Genomic DNA, 17496 nt, shown 5'->3' with positions numbered 1-17496 from the left:
TTGACTTCCCACTCCAGGATGTCTAGTTCTAGGTGAATGACCACACCATCTTGGTTATCCAGACCATTGAGAGCTTTTTTGTATAGTTTTGGGTATTCTTGCCACCTCTTTTTAATCTCTTCTGCTTCTGTTAGGTCCTTATCATTTCTGTCCTTTATCATGCCCATCCTTCCATGAAATGTTCCCTTAATATTTCCAATTTTCTTGAAGAGATCTCTAGTCTTTCCCACTCTACTGTTTTCCTCTATTTCTTTGCATTGTTCACTTAAGATGGCTTTCTTGTCTCTCCCTGCTATTTTCTGGGATTCTGCATTCACTTGGTTATATCTTTCCCATTCTCCTTTGCCTTTCACTTCTCATCTCCTCTCAGCTATTTGTAAAGCCTCCTCAGACAACCATTTTGTCTTTTTGCATTCCTTTTCCTTGGGGATGGTTTTGGTCATTGCTTCCTGTTCAGTGTTAGGAATCTCTGTCCCTAGTTCTCCAGGCAGTCTGCCTACCAGATCTATTTCCTTGAGTCAATTTGTCACCTCCACTGTATAATCATAATGAATTTTATTTAGGTCATAACTGAATTGTCTAGTAGTTTTCCCTACTTTCTTCAATTTAAGCCTGAATTTTGCAATAAGGAGCTGATCTGAGCCCCAGACAGCATCAGGTCTTGCTTTTGCTGACTGTATAGAGCCTCTCCATCTTCAGCTACAAAGAATATAATAAATCTGATTTCACTATTGAACTTCTGGTGATATCCAAGTGAAGAGTCACCTCTTATCTTATTGAAAAATGGTGTTTTTATTTCCAGTGTATCTATAAATGTATCAATAATATGGGTGTTTCATATTACATCTTTCCCACAGGACTACTGGTTCTGGGAGCTCGTGAGTCCATCCTGGTTACCAAAATATCCATAGGAATAAACATTTTGCTTCTCATTTTCATTATCATCACTGGCTTTGTTAAGGGAGATCTGCGTAACTGGAAGCTCACAGAACAGGACTACAAACTGAACACATCTGGATCCAGAGACATCCATGCCTTAGGAGGGTAATATTGGCCATAATATATGGGTGAAGGGCATGCAGAGCTGAGAATATGGTGCTAACTAAAGATATATGGGCTGATGGATCCATGAAGTGAATCCTGGAGCCCAGAACTTGAGGTATGAAGGGAGAAGCTCAGTAGAGATGGCAAAACTCACCTCACCCACGTTCTTTCTCTTTCCTTCTCTCACCATAGCTTGGGCCTTCTGGGTTCTGGAGGGTTTGCACCTTTTGGCTTTGAAGGGATTCTCCAGGGAGCAGCTACATGTTTCTACTATTATTTTGGTGTTGATGGCATTGCCACTAAAGGTAACATGGTCACTGTATGTCTCATCCAGGGTTTGGGAACAGACTGGCTGCCCCTGGCTTAGGGGAAGTCTGCTTGTGGAGTGCAAGAAGGAAGGGGATTTTGTGATTTCACCCCAGTATTCTTTCCTGACCCAACACTTCTTCCCTTTCTGCAGGGGTAGAAGCTCTAAATCCTCATCGTTCCATCCCCTGGAGCATCGTGATCACGATCTTTATCTGCTTTTTGGCATACTCTGGTGTCTCAGCGGCATTCACCCTTGTTGTGCCCTACCACCAGATTCAGCCTCATGATCCTTTGCCACAAATCATTCTCCATAGTTGGTGGCTCCCCACCAGATACTTCTTGACTATTGGGACCCTCTGTAATTTTATATCCAGGTCAGTGCCATGGTTTTCTCCCTGTCTACTGTCACATGCTCAGATCTCCCAACCCTTAGGATTGATAGAGAAGACAGAGAGACACCTTACCCCAAGCCAACAAGAGAGCAGAAACCCCGGTCTGTCCTGCTCCTCCATGACCATACATGTTTCCATCTTCTCTCCCAGAATCCATAGTGCCATGTTCAGAATGCCTTCTTTGATCTACACGATGGCAGAGGATGGGCTCCTTTTCCGGGTACTTACCCGGATCCATGTCCGCACAGGCACCCGAGTCGTGGCCATCATGTCTGCTGGAAATCTTACAGGTTAAAAAAAAAAAAAAAAACAAAAGAAACCCACGATTTAACTTACATATTTCCAGCTGTTTCTCACTCCCTTTCCCACCTTGTTTGTGCCCTCATTCTAGGGCTCATGGCATTACTCTTCAGGTTCACAGACCTTCTGGATCTCGTGTCAGTCGGGACCCTGCTCATTTACTCCCTGGTGGCATTTTCTGTTCTTGTCCTCAGGTGAGACCCCACTACACCTCGGTAGGGAGTCTTGGAGATTATTTGGGAGGTAACTGTTTTATGCCTTCATGCTATCTTCTTAAAGCCCTGCTCTACTTAAGACAGGACAGATGTGGAATAGGCTGTGTGATGTTGGATAAGGAGGGGATACTGTTAATATTGCCTTAAAACCTCTAATTCAGGTACCAGCCAGACCAGAATTTAAGCAAGAATGAGAACACAGAGGAGAATATTGGGGCGCTTGACCTTGATGAACATCCTCTGGACTCTGAACCTGAAGCAAGAAACTCAAACATTCTAAAGAGGCTGTGGTTCCCTTCCAGCACCACCCCCACTAGGAAATCCGGCCAGATTGTCTACAGATGTGCCTCACTGCTCGGTGAGCAGTGGGATTTCTCTTTGGTACTTTTCTGAAGTTGACAGTATGGTGTTGGAGTGTGCATTTTGTTAGTTGAGGAGTCTTGGTGATATGATGGCCCTTCCTGAGGTGGGCAGCCTGCGGAGGGGTGTGACCCAAGGTCTTGACATCTTCAGCTTCTGAAGTTGAACCTCTTCTCCTCCACCGTGACCCCTGTAGTTCTCCTGATGATAATCTTGAGCCTCATCCTGGTCCAGTGGTCCAGTCAGGCGTTCTCTGCACACTCCGGGTACACATCAGTGACTGTGCTGCTGATGCTGCTCATCACTGGGGTCACGGCCATCATCTGGAGGCAGCCCCAGAACCCCATTCCTCTTTATTTTAAGGTAAGTGACCTTATGTGCCCAAACTGTCCACCTTGAGTGAACATGCTTCATGGTCTAAACATCCAGGGAGTGAGGGGAACGGCTAAAACCAATGGACACTTCTCTGATCCACAATCAGTACTTTACCTGCAGAGTCTGAGTAGGCACTGAATACAGTCTGAAAGCTGGTCTTCTTACCCACGTGGGGTAGAGTCTCTCATTCAGGCATCTGGGGTGTGTTCAGGGATGAACTGACTCTGCCCCACAGGTCCCTGCTCTGCCTCTCCTCCCACTGGTGAGCATCTTTGTGAACATTTACTTGATGATGCAGATAACTTCTGGGACCTGGGCCATATTTGGCATCTGGAATGTGATTGGTAAGTGGCTTTCTAGGATAAAGAGATCTCTTGAGTGACTGATCCCAAACTGAGTTTCCCTAAACTTCTTGGCCACCATAATAGAAGGGCTATTGGATGTTTGTAACCAAGAAGAGAGCCTACTTATCCTTCTCACTTTCTCATTTGCTTACTAGGATTTCTCATATACTTTGGATATGGGATCCGACACAGCTTGGAGGAGAACAATGAGCAATTACCACCATCCTCCACCTCCCAGACCCTTGACAAAAACACCCCTACTGCTGAGTCATCTTAACCAAAGGTCACAGATGCTGTGTAGAATCCTTACATATATAGGCAGTGTCTTCTGCTACGTGAACACTTTCAGCCTCTATGGATGTGAAGGTGTATGCATCTACAGCCCTGTCTTTATTGCCAGTGGACAAAGTGACTTTAATATTGTCTAATTTTTAAGTAAGCTTTTCAAAGCATGATGTACATACAGAAAAATACAGGCTTCTTAAGTGTGCAGCAAGACCAATTTTCACAAAGGAAGTACAACAACATAACCTGGGGGAGAAATAAAATGTTAACCTGGCACTTGAGAAACAACTCCTTGGTCCCATCTCCAGCATGAGCACAGAGCTGACCACTTGAAGAGGAAACATAGGTAATCATGTACTGTGTAAGAGTTACACTATAAATATTAGGTCATCAATAAGTTGGAAGTAAAAGGTCAGTTTTCATTTTAATACCAAGAGGTAATGCCAAAGAATGTTCAAACTACCAAACAACTGTGCTCATTTCACAGCCTAGAAAGGTAATGCTCAAAATCCTAAGCTAGATTTCGGCAGTACATGAACTGGTGAACTTCCATATACAAGCTGGGTTTAGAAAAGGTAGGTGAACCAGAGATCCAATTTCCTATATCTGTTGGTTCACAGAGAAAGAAAGGGAATTCCAGAAAGACATAAATTTCTGCTTCATTAACTATGCCAAAGCCTTTGACTGCGTGGATCACAACAAAGTGTGGAATATCCTTAAAGAGATGGGCATACCATACCACCTCGCCTGCCTCCTGAGAAACCTGTATGCAGGTCAGGAAGCAGCAGTTGGAATCGGACATGGAAGGGTGGACCAGCCCAAGACTGGCAAGGGAGCATGTTAAGGCTACATGGTGCCCCAGCTTATTTAACCTAGTGCAGAGTACTTCTCGCACAATGCTGGGCTGGATGAATCACAAGCTGGAATCAAGATCGCCAGAAGTATCAGCAACCTCAGATGATACCATCCTAATGACCGAAGGTAAAGAGGAAACAAAGAGCCTCTTGATGAAGGTGAACGAGGAGAGCAAAAAGCCTGGCTTAACACTCAATATTCAAAAAAAACTAAGATCATAGCATCTGGTTCCATCACTTCCTGGCAAATAGAAGATGAAAAAGTGGAAGCAGTGACAGATTTTCTTTCCTTTGGCTCCAAAATCACTGCAGACAGTGACTGTAGCCATGAAATTAAAGAATGCTTGTTCCTTGGAAAGAAAGCTATGGCAAAACTAGACAGCATATTAAAAAGCAGAGAGATTACTTTGCCAAAAAAGGTCTGTCTAGTCAAAGCTATGGTTTTTCCAGTGGTCCTGTAAGGGTGTGAGACTTTGGCCATAAAGAAGGCTGAACACTGAAGAATTGATACTTTTGAAAACTGTGGTGCTGGAGAAGACTCTTGAGAGCCCCTTGTATTGCAAGGAGATCAAACCAGCCAACCCTAAAGGAAATCAACCCTGAATATTCATTGGAAGGACTGACGGTGAAGCTCCAATTCTTTGGCCACATGATGCGCAGAACTGACTCAATGGAAAAGACCCTGATTCTGGGAAAGACTGAGGGCAGGAGGAGAAGAGGAAACAGACAATGAGATGTTTAGATAACACCACTGACTCAATGGACATCTCCAGGAGATAGTGGAGGATAGAGGACCCTGATGTGCTGCAGTCCATGGGGTCACAGAGACTTGTACACCACTTAGCAACTGAACAACCACAACAGGACCCTGCAGGCATGCCTCTGAGATATTCCTGGTTTGATTCCAGACTACCATAGTAAAGAGAACTGGCAATAAAGAGAGTCACACAATTTTTTTGGTTTCACCAAATCAATGGACATGGGTTTGGGTGGACTCCATGAGTTGGTGATGGACAGGGAGGCCCAGCGTGCTGCTGTTCATGGGGTCACAAAGAGTCGGACACAACTGAGTGACTGAACTGAACTGAATACATGTAAACTTATGTTTCCACTACACTGTAGTCTATTCAGTGTGCTATATATTCTGTCTAAAAAATGTACATACTTTACCTTGAAAGTATTTTATTGCTGAAAAATGCTAGCTGTCATCTGACAACCCATAGTTGCTGCAAACCCTCAGTTTGCAAAAAGTGCAGCATCTGCAAAGCACAATAAAATGACATATTCTTGTACATGTGTAGGTATATATTAAAATATGTATAGTTAATGTGCACAATAGATGTATATGTAATATATGTAATAAAGTATATGTGTTAAGGTTCATTGTTGATCTAAAATCAATGTATCTAGTTGTCTTGTAATACTCTTTGGTAAATCTGTCACCTCTTGGTGTCTGTGTATGCTCTCTGTATTCTAATATCGTCTTGACATATGGGTATAGTCAAACTTTATTAGGGACCATCCTCATGACCTTATTTAACCTTAACTACCTCTTTAAGGCCCCCCACATTTGCAGTCACACTTTTCACCACCATTTGCTTCCTAGTGGCTAAAACAGTGTCTGGAATGCAATAAGTGCTCAGTAATATTTGATGAGATATTTAAGGAAAAAATCATATGTACATGTAATATTTTACATGACCCACGATGGGGAACTTTTTATTTACCAGCAATTATCAAAGGGAGACCACAGTATTTGTTTGGGAAAAATGATATTTTGTTAAACTACTTGAACAGAAAATGAGACTTTAAGGCCATGTCTAATCTATGACTGGTCTTCTCTGGTGGCTCCATGGTAAAGAATCCAGCTGCCAATGCAGGAGACACGTTCAATCCCTGGGTTGGGAAGATCCCCTGGAGGAGGAAATAGCAACTGTTTCCAGTGTTCTTGCCTGAAAAATCCCATGGATGGAGGAGCCTGGTGGTCTACACCAGGTGACTCAAAATGAGTCAGACACGACTTAGAGACTAAACAACAACAATGTCTAGATGGTGTTGGCTAGATCATTTCACAGGAGAGAAAAAATGCAGAGAGAAATTGGGGAGCAGGGGAGAGAAAAGAGGGGTGAGGAGATGGTGATGAAGGGTTCTGTGAGATGAGAACCTCTTTCCTTTTTCTGATCTCACTTTCATATGAATATCATGAAGTGATTGATGTAGGTAGGCATCTCATGGAACGAAAGATTTTTAAAATGATTATTCTTGGTGTAGATTGATGAGAGGGGGAAACAGTTGGCAGAGGAAGGAGAAAGAGCAAATCATGAGTGTGTTATTCCATGTATGTGTTATTTAAATGGGTGGTTACCACAGATCGCAGAAAGTCAGTGAGTGGTTGTGAGCAGGGCAAGAAAGTGAGGAAGGGGTTTGGGGAGATGACTGAGGGTCTGCTGTCTTTCCAGGGACAGGGGTACTACATGGACACCCTCCAGGCTTCACACATTCCTCTTCCTTCACCCCATGTCTCCTCACTTTACTGGCCATGTGAACCTGGAAAAGTCACCTAACCTTCCCTCTAACCCTCTAAAGGCTTGGCAAAGAAGTAGAGAGTTAAGACACAGGATGAATCCTTACATAACCTAGCTAAGATGGGAATTTCAGAGCTAGGGTGTTTGGCTCTGTTGATGGAAAATTAAATAACAATCAATGTAAGGAAAAAAGAAAAGAGAATTTTGGTTATTTCTGTAACATTCAGATTTTTAAGATAATATCCTGAATTGTGACTGATAATTTACCAAGACATATCAGATTTTTAGGAATTTCATAAAATTTTTAGAACACATATTGATAACATTTATCCTTCCAATATAACCTAAGAAGGTTTATCATCACTTGTTTGACAATGCATGTGCTCTCAGTCACTTCAGTTGTGTCCGACTCTTTGAGACCCAACAGACTATAACCCAACAGGCTCCTCTGTCCATGGGATTCTCCTGGCAAGGATACTGGAGTGGGTTGCCCTGCCCTCTTCCAGGGGATCTGCTGATGATACCCACGTAATTATACCTGCCAGTATGCCTAAGTGTAATGAGGTCAATATCATTCTTTGAGACATATTAGGAGCTCTCTGAAAAATCCCCAGAATAGCCAGAGGTCAAAAAATGTTTCATTTAGGGCTTCTTTGGTGGCTCAGTGGTAAATCTGCCTGCCAAGGCAGGAGACATGGATTCTGACCTGGGCAGATTCTCCTATGTGAGAGAGAACTTGCAGAAGGTCAGCTTCCCTGCAGGGAGGTTCTGGCACTCCAAAAAAAAGCAATTCTGGTCAAAGCAAAGATGGAAGTGAGAGAATCTTTCCACTCCCCCATGTAAGAAAACATCCCCCCACAGAGAAGGGGAGTGATGAGTGAGTGCTCAGCTACCCTCGTTCTGCAGGACATCGCAGGAGACACCTGAGAAAGACATCTACAGCCCCACCAGAGACCTGAGACGGGACCTCCATGAGGAGGGAGAGGAAGAATATTTGGAAAGACACAGATAAACATGTCAAAAGGCATGAAAGGGATTGCTTTTCTCAGGGAGTCCAATCGCAGGCCTCTGGGAGCACCACACCGGGGGATCTCTCTGCTGCGTCCACAGGCACCCTCAGTACCCCAAGTGCTGGACCCACACCTCCCCCCACTCTTCGGGGGCTCCTTGTGGGACCCTCCCCCGGCAACCTCCTGGGGAGCTCAGGTAGACCAGAAACACGCTCAGAAAACCAGTCCCTGCTCTGAGTGAGGGTTCCTGCAGACTGGAGCTCTAGAGCCACCTTCTGGAAATCCAGAGACAGGTTCCCAGGAGGCAACCTGGTGGGTTGTCAGAGCAGATGAGAGAGAAAAGCTTACATGTAAATCCATGGCTGATTCATGTCAATGTATGGCAAAAGTCACTACAATATTGTAAAGTAATTAGCCTCCAACTAATAAAAATAAATAAAAAAAAAAAAGAATTCTCCCACAAGGCCTCCCTGGGGTTCAGTGGTTAAGAATCCGCCTGCCAAAGCAGAGGACCCAGGTTCAGTCCCCGGTCTGGGAGGACCTCATATGCCATGGGGCAACTAAGCCCAGATGCCACAAGTACTGCAGTTTGTGCTCTACAACGGAGAAGCCACCACAATGAGAAGCCCGTGCACTGCAACTAAGGGAGGACTGTGCAGTAACCAAGATCCAGGGCAGACATATTTAATCAATCAATTAATTAAAAATTATTAAAAAGAATTATCCCACAAGAGGGAGCAGAAAGAGTGAAATAAGTTTACTGATAGACAGAAAACCCCAGAAAATAACTCCAAAGGTAAACACTAAAGATTGAAGGAGGTGTCTACTACAAATACAAAAGCATACTATAGAATTATACTCACAGTTTTACTCACCTTCATCCTCTTGGGAGCAGCCTCTCCACTAAGGAATTCATTACCACTTTAATTCCCAGAATTTTCTGCTTTGAGTCAGATGAGAGAAACCCAGAGAAGGCTTCTTTCTGTTTAAATTGCATCTCAGATGTTTTCCTTTTAAAATAATCTTTCTAGAGAACGGGAAGATGGCGGAGGAATAGGACGGGGAGACCACTTTCTCCCCTACAAATTCATCGAAAGAACATTTGAACGCTGAGAAAATTTCACAAAACAACTTCTGATCGCTAGCAGAGGACATCAGGCGCCCAGAAAAGCAGCCCATTGTCTTCGAAGGGAGGTAGGACAAAATATAAAAGATAAAAAGGGAGTCAAAAGAGCTATGGACAGAGACCCGTCCCAGGAAGGGAGTCTTAATAGAGGAAGTTTCCAATCACCAGGAAACCCTTGCACTGGCGGGACTGGGGGAAGTTTTCGGCAATCTAACTGGGAGGAAAAATTAAACAAGGCCCACAGATTATGTGCCTAAAAGCAACTCCCAGCAGAAAAGTACCCCAGACGCCCGTACCCGCCAGCAACAAGCGGGGGCGGAATGGAGAGGAGCGGGCGGCATTGCTTAGGGTAAGGACCGGCCCGAAGACCCTGAGAGCAATCGGAGGGAGCTTTTTTAAACTGTGGGATAGCAAGGGTCAAAATTAACTGGCCCAAACACACTGCCGGCGGTTCGCTAAACAAAGGGACTGAGAAACTCCAGAGAAGAGCCGGCCCATCCCCGCTGGAGGTAGGAGGCAGGGGGGAGGGGAAAAGGGCGAACTCAGCCCCCGAGAAGCCACCCCCTCCCACACTGCAAACAGGCCCCTGGTTCCTATCTAAAGACTTCCTGAGACCCTACTGGCGGCGCGCGCTGGGGCCGCGGAGGGAAAAAGCGCGCCGTACCCGGGGAGAGTGCGCCCAAGCCTCTGGCTGCCTGGGCCGCTCAACTCGGAGGGAAAAGGCGTGCTGCACCCAGGGAGAGTGCGCCCAAGCCTCTGGCTGCCTGAACCGCTCAGGCCAGGGAAGGCACAAAACGCAGGCGCAACCGAATCCGCGCTTTTGTGGAGTACCTGAAAACTGGAAACGCACTCAACGCAGGGCCCGCTCCATATAGAGCAGCCGGGAGCCTGAGCAGTGTAGACGGGGAAAGCACTGACACCCGTGAGCGGGGCAAACCCAGTGTGACCGGAACACGGTGAGCGCTATCCACACACAGAGCGGTGTCTGCCTGCAGCGCTCCGCCCTCCCCATAGCAGGACTGAACTGGAGAACCTAAATAAGAGATCACCTCCGCCTGCCTGTGTCAGGGCGGAAATTAGACACCAAAGAGACTGCAAACAGAAGCCAAATAAACAAGGGGAACCGCTTCAGAAAGGACCGGTGCAACAGATTAAAATCCCTCAAGGTAACACTGACTACACCGAAAGGGGCCTACAGATATCAAGAAGTGTAAGCTGGAAAGAGGAGCTATCTGAAATTGAACTGAACCTATGCTGACTGCAACAACTCCAGAGAAATTCCTAGATATATATGTATATATATATTTTTTTTAATTAAAAAAAAATTATTTTTCTTTCCTTTTTTTAAAATTTTTTATTTTTTCTCTTTTATTTTCTTTTAAAATTCTCTATTACTCCCCCATTACTCCTCAACTTTTATTTTCATATATTTTTACGATTTTTTTAATTAGGGAAAGAAATTTTTTTTTCTTTTTTTTTCTTTTTCTTGTTTTTCTCTCCTATTTCCTTTTAAAGTCCTCTAATACTCCTCTATTATTCCTTAATTTTCATTTTCATTTCACTATAACCTTGCCAAAAAAAAAGAGAGAGAGAGAGAGAAACCCTATTTTTAAAGTGAACTTCATATACAGTTCTAAATTTTTTTGTGTGTTTTTGTTTTTAAATATTGTATTTCAAAGAGCCTAACCTCTGCACTAGATTTTTATATTTTGTTTTTCAGTTGTATGTGATATAAATTTTGGTCATTTAAGAATCCAATATTCAGTTCCCATTTCTATTCAGGAGTGTGGTGATTACTCTCCCACTTTTGACTCTCTGTTTTCTGCCTCAGAACACCTCTATTTCCTCCTTTCCCCTTCTCTTCCCAATCCAACTCTATGAATCTTTGTGGGTGTCTGGGCTACGGAGAACACTTTGGGAACAGATAACTGCGTAGATCTGTCTCTCTCCTCTTGAGTCCTCCTTTTTCTCCTCCTGCTCACCTCCATCTCCTTCCTCCCTCTCCTATTCTTCATGTAACTCTGTGAACCTCTCTGGTTGTCTCTCATGGTGGAGAATCTTTTCACCATTAACCTAGAAGTTTTATTATCAGTGCTGTATAGTTGGAGAAGTCTTGAGACTATTGGAAGAATAAAACTGAAATCCACCTTTCTCACTCCCCGGCCATCTTGGCGGCTGCTCTTGGTTGGGGGTGTCCCGCATCTAAAGCAGGAAGATGGTGGCCGCAAAGAAGACGAAAAAGTCACTGGAGTCGATCAACTCTAGGCTCCAGCTGGTTATGAAAAGTGGAAAGTATGTGCTGGGGTACAAACAGACTCTGAAAATGATCAGACAAGGCAAAGCGAAACTGGTCATCCTCGCCAACAACTGCCCAGCCTTGAGGAAATCTGAAATAGAGTATTACGCCATGTTGGCCAAAACTGGTGTCCATCACTACAGTGGCAATAATATTGAATTGGGCACAGCATGTGGAAAATACTACAGAGTATGCACACTGGCTATCATTGATCCAGGTGATTCTGATATTATTAGAAGCATGCCAGAACAGACTGGTGAAAAGTAAATCATGTACAATTTTTCTTTAATAAAACTGACCAGAGCTTGTTTTAAAAAAAAAAAAAAAAAAACTGAAATCCAGAGGCAGGAGACTTAAGCCCAAATCCTGAGAAAACCAGAAAACTCCTGACTACATGGAACTTTAAGGAATAAGAGACCATCCAAAAGCTTCCATACCTACACCAAAACCAACCACCAGCCAAGAGCCAATAAGCTCCAGTACAAGACATACCACGCAAATTCTTTAGCAACACAGGAACATAGACCTGAGTGTCAACATACAGGCTCTCCAAAATCACACCAAACACATAGACCCATCGCAAAACTCATTACTTGACACTCCATTGCACTCCAGAGAGAAGAAATCCAATTCCACTCACCAGAACGCTGACATAAGCTTCCCTAACCAGGAAACCTTGACAAACCAATCGTCCAACCCCACCCACTGGGTAAAACCTCCACAATAAAAAGGAACCTCAGACCACAAGAATACAGAAAGCCCACTCCAGACACAGCAATCTAAACAAGATGAAAAGGCAGAGAAATACCCAACAGCTAAAGGAACATGAAAAAAGCCCACCAAATCAAATAAAAGAGGAGGAAATAGGGAATCTACCTGAAAAAGAATTTAGAATAATGATAATAAAAATGATCCAAAATCTTGAAAACAAAATGAAGTTACAAATATATAGCCTGGAGACAAAGATTGAGAAGATGCAAGAAATGTTTAACAAGGACCTAGAAGAAATTTTAAAAAGTCAATTAAAAATTAATAATGAAATAAATGAGATCAATAACACTCTGGAGGGAACCATGAGTAGAATAACAGAGACAGAAGATAGGATAAGTGAGTTAGAAGATAAAATGGTGGAAATAAATGAAGCAGAGAGGAAAAAAGAAAAAAGAATCAAAAGAAATGAGGACAACCTCAGGGACCTCTGGGACAATGTGAAACACCCCAACATTCGAATCATAGGAGTCCCAGAAGAAGAAGACAAAAAGAAAGGCCATGAGAAGATACTCGAGGAGATAATAGCTGAAAACTTCCCTAAAATGGGGAAGGAAATAGCCACCCAAGTCCAAGAAACCCAGAGAGTCCCAAACAGGATAAACCCAAGGCGGAACACTGCAAGACACATATTAATCAAATTAACAAAGATCAAACACAAAGAACAAATATTAAAAGCAGCAAGGGAGAAACAACAAATAACACACAAAGGGATTCCCATAAGGATAACAGCTGATCTATCAATAGAAACCCTTCAGGCCAGAAGGGAATGGCAGGACATACTTCAAGTAATGAAAGAGAATAACCTACAACCTAGATTACTCTACCCAGCAAGGATCTCATTCAGATATGAAGGAGAACTCAAAAGCTTTACAGACAAGCAAAAGCTGAGAGAATTCAGCACCACCAAACCAGCTCTTCAACAAATACTAAAGGATCTTCTCTAGACAGGAAACACAGAAAGGTGGTATAAACGTGAACCCCAAACAACAAAATAAATGGCAACGGGACCATACCTATCAATAATTACCTTAAATGTAAATGGGTTGAATGCCCCAACCAAAAGACAAAGGCTGGCTGAATGGATACAAAAGCAAGACCCCTATATATGCCGTCTACAAGAGACCCACCTCAAAGCAAGGGACACATACAGACTAAAAGTGAAGGGCTGGAAAAAAATATTCCACACAAACGGAGACCAAAAAAAAGCAGGAGTCGCAATACTCATATCAGATAAGATAGACTTTCAAATAAAGGCTGTGAAAAGAGACAAAGATGGACACTACATAATGATCAAAGGATCAATCCAAGAAGAAGATATAACAATTATAAATATATATGCGCCCAACATAGGAGCACCACAATATGTAAGGCAAACGCTAAGGAGTATGAAAGAGGAAATTAATAGTAACACAATAATGGTAGGAGACTTTAATATCCCACTCACAACTATGGATAGATCAACTAAACAGAAAATGAACAAGGAAACACAAACTTTAAAGGACACAATGGACCAGCTAGACCTAACTGACATCTATAGGACATTTCACCCCCAAAACAATCAACTTCACCTTTTTCTCAAGTGCACACGGAACCTTCTCCAGAATAGATCACATCCTGGGCCATAAATCTAGTCTTGGGAAATTCAAAAAGATTGAAATCATTCCAGTCATCTTTTCTGACCACAGTGCAGTAAGATTAGATCTCAATTACAGGAAAAAAATTATTAAAAATTCAAACACATGGAGGCTAAACAACACGCTTCTGAATAACCAACAAATCATAGAAGAAATCAAAAAAGAAATCAAAATATGCATAGATATGAATGAAAATGAAAACACAACAACCCAAAACCTATGGGACACTGTAAAAGCAGTGCTAAGGGGAAGATTCATAGCATTACAGGCCTACCTCAAGAAACAAGAAAAAAGTCAAATAAATAACCTGACTCTACACCTAAAGCAACTAGAGGAGGAAGAAATGAAGAACCCCAGGGTTAGTAGAAGGAAAGAAATCTTAAAAATTAGGGCAGAAATAAATGCAAAAGAAACTAAAGAGATCATAGCAAAAATTAACAAAGCTAAAAGCTGGTTTTTTGAAAAAATAAACAAAATTGACAAACCATTAGCAAGACTCATTAAGAAACAAAGGGAGAAGAACCAAATTAACAAAATTAGAAATGAAAATGGAGAGATCACAACAGACAACACTGAAATACAAAGAATCATAAGAGACCACTACCAGCAGCTCTATGCCAATAAAATGGACAACTTGGAAGAAATGGACAAGTTCTTAGAGAAGTATAACTTTCCAAAACTGAACCAGGAAGAAATAGAAGATCTTAACAAACCCATCACAAGCAAGGAAATCGAAACGGTAATCAGAAATCTTCCAGCAAACAAAAGCCCAGGACCAGACGGCTTCACAGCTGAATTCTACCAAAACTTTAGAGAAGAGCTAACACCTATCTTACTCAAACTCTTCCAGAAAATTGCAGAAGAAGGTAAACTTCCAAACTCATTCTATGAGGCCACCATCACCCTAATTCCAAAACCAGACAAAGATGCCACAAAAAAAGAAAACTACAGGCCAATATCACTGATGAACATAGATGCAAAAATCCTTAACAAAATTCTAGCAAACAGAATCCAACAACATATTAAAAAAATCATACATCATGACCAAGTGGGCTTTATCCCAGGAATGCAAGGATTCTTTAATATCCACAAATCAATCAATGTAATACACCACATTAACAAATTGAAAGATAAAAACCATATGATTATCTCAATAGATACAGAAAAAGCCTTTGACAAAATTCAACATCCATTTATGATTAAAACTCTCCAGAAAGCAGGAATAGAAGGAACATACCTCAACATAATAAAAGCTATGTATGACAAACCCACAGCAAGCATCACCCTCAATGGTGAAAAATTGAAAGCATTTCCCCTGAAATCAGGAACAAGACAAGGGTGCTCACTCTCACCACTACTATTCAACATAGTTTTGGACGTTTTGGCCACAGCAATCAGGGCAGAAAAAGAAGTAAAAGGAATCCAGATAGGAAAAGAAGAAGTGAAACTCTCTCTGTTTGCAGATGACATGATCCTCTACATAGAAATTCCTAAAGACTCTACCAGAAAATTACTAGAGCTAATCAACAAATACAGTAAAGTTGCAGGATATAAAATTAACACACAGAAATCTCTTGCATTCCTATACACTAACAATGAGAAAACAGAAAGAGAAATTAAGGAAACAATACCATTCACCATTGCAACAAAAAGAATAAAATACTTAGGAGTATATCTACCTAAAGAAACAAAAGACCTATACATAGAAAACTATAAAACACTGATGAAAGAAATCAAAGAGGACACAAACAGATGGAGAAATATACCGTGTTCATGGATTGGAAGAATCAATATTGTCAAAATGGCTATACTACCCAAAGCAATCTATAGATTCAATGCAATCCCTATCAAACTACCAACGGTATTTTTCACAGAACTAGAACAAATAATTTCACAATTTGTATGGAAATACAAAGAACCTCGAATAGCCAAAGTAATCCTGAGAAAGAAGAATGGAACTGGAGGAATCAATCTGCCTGACTTCAGACTATACTACAAAGCCACAGTCATCAAGACAGTATGGTACTGGCACAAAGACAGAAATATAGATCAATGGAACACAATAAAAAGCCCAGAGATAAATCCACGAACCTCTGGTCACCTTATCTTCGACAAAGAAGGCAAGGATATACAATGGAAAAAAGACAACCTCTTTAACAAGTGGTGCTGGGAAAACTGGTCAACCACCTGTAAAAGAATGAAACTAGAACACTTTCTAACACCATACACAAAAATAAACTCAAAATGGATTAAAGATCTAAATGTAAGACCAGAAACTATCAAACTCCTAGAGGAGAACATAGGCAAAACACTCTCTGACATAAATCACAGCAGGATCCTCTATGACCCACCTCCCAGAATATTGGAAAGAAAAGCAAAAATAAACAAATGGGACCTAATGAAACTTAAAAGCTTTTGCACAACAAAGGAAACTATAAGCAAGGTGAAAAGACAGCCCTCAGATTGGGAGAAAATAATAGCAAACAAAGCAACAGACAAAGGATTAGTCTCAAAAATATACAAGCAGCACCTCCAGGTCAATTCCAGAAAAATAAATGACCCAATCAAAAAATGGGCCAAAGAACTAAACAGACATTTCTCCAAGGAAGACATACAGATGGCTAACAAACACATGAAAAGATGCTCAACATCACTCATTATCAGAGAAACGCAAATCAAAACCACAATGAGGTACCATTATATGCCACTCAGGATGGCTGCTATCCAAAAGTCTACAAGCAATAAATGCTGGAGAGGGTGTGGAGAAAAGGGAACCCTCTTACACTGTTGGTGGGAATGCAAATTAGTACAGCCACTATGGAAAACAGTGTGGAGATTTCTTAAAAAGCTGGAAATAGAACTGCCATATGACCCAGCAATCCCACTTCTGGGCATACACACCGAGGAAACCAGATCTGAAAGAGACACATGCACCCCAATGTTCATCGCAGCACTGTTTATAATAGCCAGGACATGGAAGCAACCCAGATGCCCATCAGCAGACGAATGGATGAGGAAGCTGTGGTACATATATACCATGGAATATTACTCAGCCATTAAAAAGAATTCATTTGAATCAGTTCTAATGAGATGGATGAAACTGGAGCCCATTATACAGAGCGAAGTAAGCCAGAAATATAAAGACCATTACAGTATACTAACACATACATATGGAATTTAGAAAGATGGTAACGATAACCCTATATGCAAAACAGAAAAAGAGACTCAGTTGTATAGAACAGACTTGTGGACTCTGGGAGAAGGCGAGGGTGGGATGTTTCAAGAGAACAGCATCGAAACATGTATATTATCTAGGGTGAAACAGATAACCTGCCCAGGTTGGGTACATGAGACAAGTGCTCGGGCCTGGTGCACTGGGAAGACCCAGAGGGATCGGGTGGAGAGGGAGGTGGGAGGGGGGCACCGGGATGGGGAATACATGTAAGTCCATGGCTAATTCATTTCAATGTATGACAAAAACCACTGCAATGTTGTAAAGTAATTAGCCTCCAACTAATAAAAATAAATGGAAAAAAATTCATAAAAAAATAAAATAAAATAATCTTCCTAACAACACTGGGTTCAAGACCATCCCCACACAACCAATTAAAACTCACCACAACAGCTTAAGCTGCCTCATTCCTTTTGTGGAGTTG

General features: G+C 42.0%; 2 protein-coding genes across 2 annotated transcripts in view; both read left to right on the top strand.

Annotated features, from left to right (window-relative positions):
* The window catches only part of LOC110121542 (cationic amino acid transporter 3-like), a 139154-nt gene extending 135538 nt beyond the window's left edge, over positions 1 to 3616 (top strand). The window contains exons 6-14 of the mRNA XM_070451573.1: positions 858 to 1044; positions 1237 to 1349; positions 1505 to 1727; positions 1896 to 2035; positions 2137 to 2239; positions 2422 to 2618; positions 2817 to 2983; positions 3231 to 3339; positions 3495 to 3616. Of these exons, the coding sequence (XP_070307674.1) occupies positions 858 to 1044; positions 1237 to 1349; positions 1505 to 1727; positions 1896 to 2035; positions 2137 to 2239; positions 2422 to 2618; positions 2817 to 2983; positions 3231 to 3339; positions 3495 to 3616 (1361 nt within the window). The remainder of the gene's footprint in view (positions 1 to 857; positions 1045 to 1236; positions 1350 to 1504; positions 1728 to 1895; positions 2036 to 2136; positions 2240 to 2421; positions 2619 to 2816; positions 2984 to 3230; positions 3340 to 3494) is intronic.
* A 7696-nt stretch (positions 3617 to 11312) lies between these two features.
* On the top strand, positions 11313 to 11703 carry LOC139030025 (large ribosomal subunit protein eL30). Its single transcript, XM_070451891.1, has one exon. The coding sequence runs from the start codon at positions 11355 to 11357 to the stop codon at positions 11700 to 11702; it is 348 nt and encodes a 115-aa protein (XP_070307992.1). The 5' UTR covers positions 11313 to 11354; the 3' UTR covers position 11703.
* Positions 11704 to 17496: the final 5793 nt, after the last annotated feature.

This window comes from Odocoileus virginianus, chromosome 20, assembly GCF_023699985.2.
Source record: "Odocoileus virginianus isolate 20LAN1187 ecotype Illinois chromosome 20, Ovbor_1.2, whole genome shotgun sequence".
Taxonomy (NCBI): domain Eukaryota; kingdom Metazoa; phylum Chordata; class Mammalia; order Artiodactyla; family Cervidae; genus Odocoileus; species Odocoileus virginianus.
Note: the sequence above shows the minus strand (reverse complement) of the source record. Positions and strands in the feature narration are given on the sequence as shown.

Bases quoted from the DNA above. Each gene is read 5' to 3' on its own strand.
- LOC139030025 (XM_070451891.1), top strand. From the start codon at position 11,355: ATGGTGGCCGCAAAGAAGACGAAAAAGTCACTGGAGTCGATCAACTCT.